Source organism: Geotrypetes seraphini, chromosome 13 (assembly GCF_902459505.1).
Source record: "Geotrypetes seraphini chromosome 13, aGeoSer1.1, whole genome shotgun sequence".
Taxonomy (NCBI): domain Eukaryota; kingdom Metazoa; phylum Chordata; class Amphibia; order Gymnophiona; family Dermophiidae; genus Geotrypetes; species Geotrypetes seraphini.
Window position 1 is genome coordinate 34,587,667 of NC_047096.1, and position 12,475 is coordinate 34,600,141.

At 41.8% G+C, this 12,475-nt stretch overlaps 1 protein-coding gene across 9 annotated transcripts in view; it reads right to left on the minus strand.

The window, feature by feature from the left end:
- The window catches only part of C13H11orf88 (chromosome 13 C11orf88 homolog), an 81,945-nt gene that overhangs the window by 34,054 nt on the left and 35,416 nt on the right, over nt 1-12,475 (minus strand). For all 9 annotated transcript variants that reach the window (XM_033918788.1, XM_033918786.1, XM_033918789.1 and 6 more), the window contains 2 exons: nt 5,235-5,273; nt 1,389-1,459 (listed from right to left, as the gene is read on the minus strand). In XM_033918788.1, the coding sequence (XP_033774679.1) occupies nt 1,389-1,459; nt 5,235-5,273 (110 nt within the window). The remainder of the gene's footprint in view (nt 1-1,388; nt 1,460-5,234; nt 5,274-12,475) is intronic.

The window sequence follows — 12,475 nt, forward strand, 5'->3', positions numbered from 1 at the left end:
GGCACTAATTAAAAGCTATGTGCACAGCTCAGAAAGCAAGATTCTATAAAAAAAATACGTGCCAGGTACAGTCTGTGAATTTGAAAAGGGGCATGGCCAGGGGTGAATCATGGCATTCTTAAAAATTATATGCATTGTTATAGAATATGCCCAAGAATATGCATGCATAACTTAGGCAAAGGCACTTAGGCTTGGTTTTAGCTGGACTAAATGGGTGCACCTATGTTATGCAATGCACACAGGCGCTAAGTGTGATTCTATAAAAGGTATGTGCATGTTGTAGAATTGTGCTAAGTGCCATCCTAGTCAGCACCAATTTTTTGGGCACTGTATATAGAGTCAGGCCCTCAATGTGTAAATAAACTCAAATATATTGCCAGAGAGTAGGGTAAAAGCAGTTAGCTTAGCAGGGTTTAATAAAAGTTTGGATAATTTCTTAAAATTAAAGTCCATAAGTCGTTATTAAGATGGCCTTGGAAAAATCAACTGCTTATTTCTAGGATAAGCAGTATAAAATCTGTTTTACTCTTTTGGGATCTTGTTAGGTTCTTGTGACCTGGATTGACCATTGTTGGAAACAGGATACTGGGCTTGATGGATATTTGGCCTGTCCTATTACACTAATGTCTATGTGCTTATTGTTAATCATTTATTTAATTTGTAAGCTCATTTTTTTCACAAAAGCAAACCAAACCAAACCAGATAACAAAAAATGATCATTTCAGAAAGAAACGCCATAAAAGCACAGGAGAGAGAACAAACGCACAGAACTCTCACACCAAATAAACACATATTCATAACAGCTTGAATGCAAGCATGACCCAAAAACAGAGAACCTCAAAGAAGTAGAGTTTAAGTACCTCCTAAGGGTTAATAATTATTAAGCCTCTAAAGGGTGATTTTAAACTAGCTTTAACTTGACAAAAGAGATTACAGATTGAAGATGAATGGGTATTTGTTCCACAGGAACAGTGCAGTAAAATAAAAAACACTTTTGCACGTAGACTCCCAATAAGTTTTAGATGAACTCGGAAAACTGGCCTATTGTCATTAAGGGATTGTAGATAGTGTACCAGAATATTTGGAATAGTTAAGGCAGTGAGATAATCATGAATGCTTTTAAGGGTAATGACAGAATCTTTGATATATAAATAAATATGTACTAAAGGTATCACTCATACTTTTGAGTACCAGACACATCAGTCCTAACTGCCAACTGAAAATAAACTCCAGCTGTGCTGGTAGACCTTGGGGACAACCAAGTTGCCTCAGTCTGAGTATCTTTAACAGCACCACCCCAGAAGTCATTACCCAGTCTTGGGCAAGTTTTGATGAAGTGTATCAAGACTAAGGCGGAGATATTACATAGCTCATATTTTTGGTGTTACCTTGAGAAGATACTGGGCTTTTTCTGCAACTTCCTGCTTTTGCTGGACTTCCAAAAATCGCAGTGTATTCTCTAAATAAACGATTACAAAAATATAATCAGAATAGACTGATACATAATTGAAATGTTTGGATTACTTTAGCCTCAATGGGAAAGAGGTACCACAAATCACACTACTCATTTAGCACAGTGAAGAAAGAATGTAACCCAAAGCAGAAATCCTTCTCTAGCTAGGAGGCCGTGTGGCCACACAGAGATGCGACACTGTACTGCCCCTTTTTGCTCTAAGCTTATTTGCTTATGTTAATGATTATTTGACAGTATTGATATATGCTCTAAAACACTGGTACTCACTTCCTGCCCAAATAAGTCTGGTCTTCAGGATATCCTTATGAATATGCATGTGACGAATGCAAAAGAGAAACACGCATGCAAATCCCTCTCATGCTTTTTTAATTAGTGGTATCCTGAAAACCTGACTTGTTTAAGGTCCTCAGGACTATCAGTGGACTACCACTGCACTCAAGGCTAGCCTGTCCACTAGGCAGAGTAAGGAGACTGTCTAGAGAGGTACAGTTTAAGGGATGGCACTGGCATTTGGTCTCCAGCATCTTTCTCCTCCCATCCTTCTTTCCTTCCCTCAATTCAAAGGTGTTCAGTGACTTACTTGGATTCTGCCAGGGATGCAATATGGTAGTCAGCATCTTACAGAATATGGATTGTGACCGGTGCAGGGCCTTCAGCATTTGCACCAGCTACAACAAAGTTTCTACGGATGCTGACTGCCATGTTGCCACCCCAAAGGAAGGAAGGTAAGCCACTAAACACTTCATGGAGGAGCAGGGAGGTGAAGGTAGGGAAAGAAGGAATGAGATAAACACCATAGAAGGGGGGGAGGGAAACGAGAGATGCTGGAGACCACATGAAAGTAAAGAAGGACAGATACTGGCCACCATAGAGGGGTGATACAGGACTACAGAATGGTAGGGAAGGAAAGAGGAGAAGAAGACTTAGAGTCATCCCTTGATGGGGGTGGGGAAGGGGCACCACATGTCTAAAGATTCTCCTATGGTGTCAAATACCCTTGGGCTGATCCTGAATGAAATTTAAAAGCTTATAGTATACAAATAAAATGAATTATAAAGTTTTAGAACAAGAGTCAACAGTAAGGGAGGGCTCAGGTTTAACAGAAAAAGACACTTTACAGAGAAAGAGGTGGATGTATGGCAAGGTATCTCAGAAGAGGAATAATCAAAAACATCATTGGTTGAGAAAAGGGATCTAAGGCACTGTGTAAGAAAATAAGGACCTCTTCCGCCATCACATGCTCTCTTAGTCTTCTGCCATTCATCTTTCCAGAGCAATGTCAGATTTACATTTTTCTAATTAGTAACATTGTTTAATAAGACCAGCTAGAAAGTCTTAGAGCTTAATAGCACTGAGCAGCCCACCCCCCCAGTAATAATACGCCAATAAGATTATGACATCAATACTGTCACATTCTTTGGCAGTTCTTAAGATTTCAGATAGCAATGAAAGCAGTTCCATTTATTTTTTTCTCTGCCTATTTTTAAAAATTTCATCCCAAGCACTAGGCCTAGGGTTACCAGACTTCCGGATTTACACAGACATGTTCTCTTTTTAGAAGAAATGTCCAGGCATCCGGACGGCCTTTCAAAACCAGGCACTTTTTTCTGGGTTTTGAAAAGCTTCCACCTCGGGACTGCAACAGGAGGGCATCTGCGCATGCGTGCATGTGTATGACATCATCGCATTGCATCCACGCAAGCGCAGATGCCCTCCCGACATGGTCCCAAGGACGAGAACAGGTTGAGGGGGTGGGGTGGGGCAGAACAGGGCATGGCTTGGGCATAATGGGGCAGGGCTGGGAGAGGGTTATGGGTCCAGATTTTACAAGAGTAAAATCTGAAAACCCTATATTCCTGGGCTCTGACTCTGCTACAAGGTGTTGCCACTATATAACTACATCACCCCAATCTTCTTACCCCACTTCCACCCAGCATAGGTCAACATAAAGGGTTTGATCTGGGATGCAAGGTATACAAGGTAGCCACTGTGCTACAGGGCCAACCCTCACTGATATTTCCTAAGTCACTGTACACTGCACATTGTTACATTCGTGGAGGGGCATAATAAAAAAAACGTCTAAATCCCCTTTCGGCCTAAGGCCTTAAACGTTGAAAATAGAAGCAGGGAAAATGTCCATTATCAAAAAAAAACATCCAAAAGGAGGGTTTTTTTGATAATTGCCTGCCTCTACGTTCAGCTGTTTAAATGCCCAGACCACCACTACGTCTGCACTAACACCATATAATCAACCTAAAAAAAGCCTAACTCCCAAACGCCCAAAACAAGAGCTTTTAGGCGAAGGAGGAGCCGGTCCTTCACCTAAAAGCTGGATCCTGTAACCGGTGTCTGTCAAAAACAACACCGGCTACAGAATCCCCCCCACAACGATCAAGGCAGGAGGGAGCCAAGCCCTCCTGCCCTGCGGCACCCCCGAACACCCCGACACTATTGGGGCAGGAGGGAGCCCAAGCCCTCCTGCCCTGGCGAGCCGCGACCCCCCCCCCCCGCTGACATCGGGGCAAGAAGGAGCCCAAGCCCTCCTGCCCCGTGGCACCCCCGAATCCCCCGACACTATCAGGGCAGGAGGGAGCCCAAGCCCTCCTGACCCGCCACACCCCCGAACCCCTCCGACACTATCGGGGCAGGAGGGAGCCCAAGCCTTCCTGCCCTGCCAAAAACCCCTACCCCCCACCCCCCACTAAAATACGGGCAGGAGGGATCTCAGGCCCTCCTGCTCTCAACGCAACCCCCCACAACTGTCCCCTGAACCCTCCCATCCGAAAGGCCAGCCATCCCCGGAATGTCTGGCCTTAAGGCCTGATTGGCCCAGGCGGCTCAAACCCCGCCCACAGGTAGGGCCTGAGGCGCCTGGGCCAACCATAATAGGCCCAGTAGCCTTAGGCTCCTCCTGTGGGCAGGGCCTTAGGCACATGGGCCCAATTCAATTGGGCATCTCTCCTGCTGCGGGTCGCAGCAGTTCGGGTAGAGGGGTGATCGCATCGCAGCAGGGGAGATGAGCCATCTCTCCTGCCGTGATGGTTGCGATGGGGGTGGTCTAAGTCAAAACGTATAAGTGCCGACTAGGCAACCTGTCAAATGTTTTGGTTATACCTGCTATATGCCTAGGTGTAGGTCGGCCCACCTCCCGCCCTTTTCCCTCCTCTAAAAATGCCTCTTTTCGCTCTATGCGTTTAGAGGCAGGGGAAAGGCCTAAGCTGGTTTTAGATACTTCTAAAACCAGCTTTGATTATGGGTACTTGGACAATCAGGCTTTTTGATCGTCCAAGTACCCATTTAGGCCACTTTTTAGACTTTTTTTTTTTAATTATGAGCCCCTTAGCTTTTTATTCATTCTATTTATCTATTTATTCAATTTTCTATACCGTACTCCCAAGGGAGTTCAGAACGGCTTACATGAATTTATTCAGGTACTCAAAGCATTTTTCCCTGTCTGTTCCGGCGGGCTCACAATCTATCTAATGTACCTGGGGCAATGGAGGAATTAAGTGACTTGCCCAGGGTCACAAGGAGCAGCGTGGGTTTGAACCCACAACCTCAGAGTGTTGAGGTTGCAGCTATAACCACTGTGCCACACTCTTTTTTTAATGAATCCCAGTTTTAGAATTTTTTTTTTTTTAAAAAAAAGGTATTTTGATAAATTTGGCAGGATTTTGCTATGGTGTGTAAATAACTAGACAAGTTATTTAAGACTAGACCAGAACAGAGCAACAGGAAATACCTAGCATTTTGTACTTACTGTAATCTTCTTCCGGAACTTGGTGTGCAACATTTGGTTCTAAAAAACAATAAAAATGGAAAGTCAGATGTCTATTAGGATCACCATCAACAGCAATGCAATGTATAATATTATTCCCCAGATTCTATATATGGTGCCCAATATTGAGTGCCGATTCATGATGTGTGCCCAATTAAACTGGTTAATGTGCAATAATTAGGTTCTAATTTGCACTAATCAGCACCAATTTAGAACTGGGTACACATTTTGCTACATGCTATAACAATACTAGCTGATGCCCCGGCGTTGCACGGGTATTTAATTATAGCAATAACACTGTAAATGGATTCAAATAAAGATACTTTATAGTGGTGAAAGAAATTATTTTTTACAGCTTTATAAAAAGTACAATATTCAAATAATAATGTGAAATATTTGACAAAATGAATACAATACAACTAACACAAAACTTGATTATAAACAACATTTTTAGTTTCACCTCCAGGAGCAAGAACATATACATTCTTGGGTGAACCCACCCTTGAGCAAGCAACATAGAGTTGTCCATGGGAAAAACAGGGGGATCTTAAATCCACTCCACAGTATGTAATAGTCTGTCCTTGTGATTTGTTGATTGTGATAGAGAATGCAAGTCTCACTGGAATTTGCAATATCTTAAACTGAAAAGGAAGATCTGTTGGAATAAGTGGTATCCGCGGGATAAATGCAGTTTCACCTTGTCCCTTTCCGGTTAAGATAGTCGCTTCAATTACATTGGACAGTAACCTCTTTACGCAAAGCCTTGTGCCATTGCAAAGTTTTGGTGGGTCAAGGTTGCTAAGTAAAATAACTGGAGATCCCACAGCTTTTTACATTTTTTCCATTGACATGAATGGGTGAAATCTGATTTTATGTTTGTAGCTCCGCCCACATGTGCAGGTGGGCCGCGAGACCCCCAGAACATATCATCCCAGGTAGTGAGGGATCTGCATACCAAGTTTCGTTCAAATTGGTCAAGCCGTTTGTGAATTACTGTGAGAATGGCAGCTTTTTACATTTTTTCCATTGACATGAATGGGTGAAATCCGATTTTCTGTTTGTAGCTCCGCCCACGTGTGCAGGGGGGTCGCGAGACCCCAAGAACATATCACCCCAGGTAGTGAGGGATCTGCATACCAAGTTTCGTTCAAATTGGTCAAGACGTTTTTGAATTACTGTGAGAATGGCAGCTTTTTACATTTTTTCCATTGACATGAATGGGTGAAATGTGATTTTCTGTTTGTAGCTCCGCCCACGTGTGCAGGAGGGCCGCGAGACCCCCAGAACATATCACCCCAGGTAGTGAGGGATCCGCATACCAAGTTTCGTTCAAATCGGGCAAGCCGTTTTTGCGTTGGCAGCTGTTTTACATTTTTTCCATTGCCATGAATGGGTGAAATCTGATTTTCTGTTTGTAGCTCCGCCCACATGTGCAGGTGGGCCGTGAGACCTCCAGAACATATCACCCCAGGTAGTGAGGGATCCGCATACCAAGTTTCGTTCAAATCGGGCAAGCCGGTTTTGCGGAGGCAGTTTTTACATTTTTTCCATTGCCATGAATGGGTGAAATCTGATTTTCTGTTTGTAGCTCCGCCCAGGTGTGCAGGTTGGCCGCGATACCCCCAGAACATATCACCCCAGGTAGTGAGGGATCTGAATACCAAGTTTCGTTCAAATCGGGCAAGCCGTTTTTTGCGTTGGCAGCTGTTTTACATTTTTTCCATTGACATGAATGGGTGAAATCTGATTTTATGTTTGTAGCTCCGCCCACATATGCAGGTGGGCCGTGAGACCCCCAGAACATATCACCCCAGGTAGTGAGGGATCGGCATACCAAGTTTCGTTCAAATCGGGCAAGCCGTTTTTGCGTTGGCAGCTCTTTACATTTTTTCCATTGACATGAATGGGTGAAATCCGATTATCTGTTTGTAGCTCCGCCCACATGTGCAGGTGGGCCGTGAGACCCCCAGAACATATCATCCCGGGTAGTGAGGGATCTGCAAACCAAGTTTCGTTCAAATCGGTCAAGCCGTTTTTGCGTGATCGCGGCACATACATACATACATCCGATTTTATATATATAGATGGGGCTCATTTTCATTTGCCCAAATCCTTTAGCAAGCAACCCATAAAGGGGCATGGTCATAGGAGCTATATGGGCAGGTTGGGGTTTTTTCTAAAATTTGGGCAATTGGGTGACAGGAATTACATTTGGTTTCAGCAGGCATAAGTCGTGGCACTCAAATCCTATCTTCTCTCTAGTTACTTATTTTATTTTGCATTGGATAAATTACGGGTGGGTGGTATGGTACTGAGATGGTTTGGGTCTTTTTTCATTAGAGCGGAAATTTATGGCAAAATGTGGGTCTAGAATATTAGAGATGATGAGGATGATAAAGGGGGTTCCCCAAGGTTCTGCACTATCTGACCCATTGTTCAACATTTATGTTGCGTGAATAGGGCAGGTTCTTGAGGGGCTTGGAGTGCACTACCGTATTTAAGCAGATGATATTAATTTCTTTTCCTCTGTAACAGAGAGGGGATAGAGTATGCACAGAGGAAACTGGCAGAGCGTATGAAGAAGATAACAGTCTGGATGCATAAGAATAAATTAGTGTTGAATTTGAAGAAGACAGAAGTGATGTTTATTAGGCATGGTAAATTATTCTTGAGGCTACAAGATGTAACATTCCCTATTTCATCTCATGTTAGAATATTAGGAGTACATTTGGATGCACAGCTCACTATGCAGATGCATATTTTGCTTGTTATTAAGGGAGCTTTTTTTTCAACTAAGATTATTGTCTAGACCCACAAACCTTTTGGCCGGAAGCCATATTGAACCCAGTACCCTGGCCGGAAGGCACCTGGAAGTGCGCGGATGTCGACGCAATGATGCCCAGTCCCTCCTGCTAGAACCCCAGAACCCCTGGAGCCCTTCCTGCCTCCAGCTGGCTGGCCTGCCTTCTCACGAATGGCAGGCCTGACCCTTCCCGGTGCATTGTGGGATCATTTTTAATTTATTCTAAAAGTGTTTAACCAAATTTTAATAACTTTAATAATAAACTTGGAGGGGCCTTAGGCCCTGATTGGCAAGGCGCTTTAGGCCCCTGCCATAGGAGGGGCCTTAGGCACCTGGGCCAACTGGAATCTTAGGCCCCATTCACAGAGCATTCTGGGATGTACTGGGTATGGCCTAAGATTCCGATTGGCCAGATCCCTTAAGCCACTCCCATGGGGAGAGTGGCCCTGGAGAGACATCGGAAATATGGTCAATGTTCAGTATGTCATTTGATGTTAGAAATTTCTTATTTTTAAGATCCCATACTAACAAATGCAGATCCATAGCCGATATTCAAATTTGCAGCCATTTGAGACACCATTATCTGTCCTTCTTCTCTAAGCAACGCCCTGTTAATGTGCTCTTGTGTGCATGATGCTGATGGGCAACCAGAACAACCTTCATCGGTTACACCTGTTCTTTCTGCTTTAAACCTTTTTACCCACTCATAAACCTTTTGTTGATTCAGGGTGCTACGCTCATACTGAGTCAATATCCAACTATGAATTTCCACAAGCTTCACTCCCTCTCCCCAAAGAAAACGCACTTCTGCACCTTGTTCTTCGATAGTACAGTCTTGCAATGGAGCATCCATATTTCTGATCTCATGGCTGTCACACGACTAATGGGCAAGTACTGCACTGTGCATGAACAGATTTTCCAACAGGCAATGAATGAGTACATATGCTGTGTTTCGCTAACTCTGTTCTGGTTATCAGGTAATTTAACAATTGTCTTTAATTTTTGATTCATCCTTGTATATTGTTAGTAATTCACTATATTGGTAGTGCTCCTTGTTTAACTGAGGTCTTTTTTCTCCACTTAATAGATTTTTGTGACGTTATCCAGATGGCGTTTCTCTCCTTGACTGGAAGAGAGTGGATTTTTTTCTGTATGTTTAATATTTCTACTCTGACCCTTGATATGTATTTCTTGGTAGCAGGAATGTTATGCCATGTCTATGGATGATAAAATGGTTTGCTTGCTTTGTGTTTCTATAATTTCCACTGTGAAAAGATACAATGCAAGTCAGCATTATCAGACTCACAGGCATCATAAATATGCAGCCTTGGCATGAGAAGATTGGAAAGCCAAGTTATCCAAATTAAAATCAAATAGGATGCAGCAAAAACATATTTGTATTAAAAATATGGAAAAACAAATCAAGCTACTGAGGCTAGTAGAAAGGAAACGGAAGCCTTCTGCTCCTACTATTATTTATCATATTAGTTTAGTTTAATCCCCAAAACCGTGGAAGCGTTTTTTAGCACAGGCCGGCACGCTGTATGCTGGGCGCTGCTCCCGAACTCTATGAGTGTTGGAGCAGCGCAGAGCATTCAGCATGTTGGCCTGCTGCTTTCACGGTTTTGTAAAAGAGAGGGGTGGGGGTGGGGGGTTCTTTGGTATTTGATGTACTACCTTTCAAGAAGAATCAAAGCAGTTTATAATAAAATCATGGAAAAAAGAAAAGGAACTGCATATTTGGGCCTCTTTTTCAAAGCCACGGTAACGATTCCCAAGTGGCAAATGCCCCAGAGCCCAAAGGAATTGAGGGCCATTTTTACAAAGCTGCATTAGCGATTCCCCTGCAGCAAATGAACCAAAGATGATTCAATTCCTATGAGTTTTGGTGTATTTGCCATGGAGAATCTAATCTAATCCAATCTGGGATTTATGAGTCATGTTATGCCTAATTAAGTTCAAAGCGACTTACAGTACAATTTAAAGAGATACAATTTTCCTGCATCCTATTTGATTTCAATTTGGATAACGTGGCTTTCCAATCTTCTCGTGCTAAGGCTGCATATTTACTGTATGATGCCTATGAGTCTGATAATGCTGACTTGCATTGTATCCCTTCACAAAGGAAATTACAGAATCACAAAGCAAAACAAAGAGAATTGCTACCTTGGTTTTGTAAAAGGTGCCCTGAAAGAGCTTCAGTGCATTTGTCATGGGGGAATTGCTACTGTGGCTTTGTAAAACAGGCATTTCTCAGAGCTTGTTTGTGTGTGGGATGAATAGTATGTACATGAAACAGCATTTCAGATCTGTGTACATTCTTTTCCTCTGCATATAGAAAAAAGAGATGCAATTATCAAGGACATTTTATTAGAAGAAAACCAAATGCATTAAAAACAAACTGCATACCAGGTTTGCGGGTACATAAGTAGCCACAAACTCTTTGCATCTAATGGAAGTGACAGGTATGCAAATCTCTCTCATGCATATTCATTAGGGATATCTTGAAAACCTGACTGGCTGGGGGACCCCAGGACAGGTTTAGGAACCACTGTTCTAAATAGTTCCTATTGAAGCTGCAATCGAGTTAGAGCTCTAGTTTGTTTCAGTTGTTACACCCTGGCCTCTATCCGATTCTTTAGGGGAGAAGCCGAGTGCTAACTAAACTAAACTAAACCTTAGGTTTGTATACCGCGCCATCTCCGCAAGCGCAGAGCTCGGCACGGTTTACAGAAGTTAAGAGGAAAGGAACTACGATAAAGGGATATAGGAGAGGGACTAAGAAGATAGAGAGGGACCGGGTGCTAGAGAACGGGAGGTGATTAGATTTTTGAAAAGAGCCAAGTTTTCAAGTGTTTGTGCGCTACTTTTTTGTGCTTTTAATATTAACATTTTCAATACCTCGCTCTACCCGTTCACGTCTACTGGTCTTCCCTCTACGACACTACCTAGGCATCTTTCAGGTTTAATCCTATTAACTCCTCTTTCTAATCACTTTACTCATACACTATTTTCCAATCTACCCAATTCTATAATGAATACTCAAACTTTCCCTATCCCTGCAGCATGGGGTCACAGACCCTACAAACCTGTTAAATCACTAGCCTCTTCAAGTAATCGTGAAAGAATACTTTTTCCATTAACTTCCACAACTAACACTGACTTAACCTTTAAATACCTCTCTACAGCTTCCAATATCTCTCATCTGAATATTGGATTAATTAATGTCCGCTCAGTTAAAACTAAACATCACTTATTGAAAGATTTAATCTCCTATCACTCTTTTGATGTACTTTGTCTAACTGAAACCTGGCTAAATGAAGGAGAGGAAGCTTACCTTTCCTACATTTGTCCCCCAGGATTTTCCTATTTTTTCAATCATCGCCTCTATAAACGTGGCGGAGGTCTAGCTGTTATTTTCCGTATACCTTTATTAAAAGATATTGACCATTCTCCTATTAATTCTCCTATTGAATTTCTACAATTCTCTTTCCAAATCAAACCTAAACTTGATGTCTTACTTCTTTATTTGCCTCCTCCAATAAATAGTACAAATCTATCTGAATTACAATCACTTCTTTTTGATTTTGGTTCTTCCACCATTAACCCTCTCATACTCGGTGATTTTAATATTCATTTTGATGATATTACTGATCATCAAACCAAAACAATTCTTTCTTACATTAATCATCTTGACCTACATCCCTTAATATCTGAGCCTACACACAATCTTGGACATACAATTGACATGGTTATCATCCCCTCTACATCAATAGAGAATTGCTCTTTAAAGTTCTGTAACCCAGTTCCCTGGTCTGATCACTATCTATTATCAGTTTTGTATAAATTCAACAATCCAAACCCCCAATTACCCACAAAAAAAGTTATCAAATTCAGAGATTTTAACAATCTTTCATCTGACATAATTTCGGATGCCTTCCATTACACTTTTTTGATTTAGGATCCTCATCTCTTGAAAATTCAGTACAATTGTGGACCAAAAACACACTACAATTACTGGACAAAGTAGCCCCACAACAGACAAAAATCATCCCGGCAAAAAAAAACTTTAATCCTTGGTACTCAGCTGAACTCAATCTTATCAAACGGCAATTAAGATCTCACGAACGTAAATGGAGGAAAGTTAAATCATCATTGAATTACGAATCATTTAAGACCCATTCCAATTTCTACAAAACAAAGATAAATCAAGCAAAAACTAAATACTTTTCAGGATTAATTCAAAAAGCTCCAAACTCCTCTTCTTTATACCGCATAATAAATTCAATTCTTTATTCTAATAAACAAAAAAACTTAAACATCGAGATTAATCTCACAGCTAATGATCTTGCGCTTTATTTCATTAAAAAAATAGATGACATTAGATCATCCTTCATAATTAACTCAACCTCCAAATCTA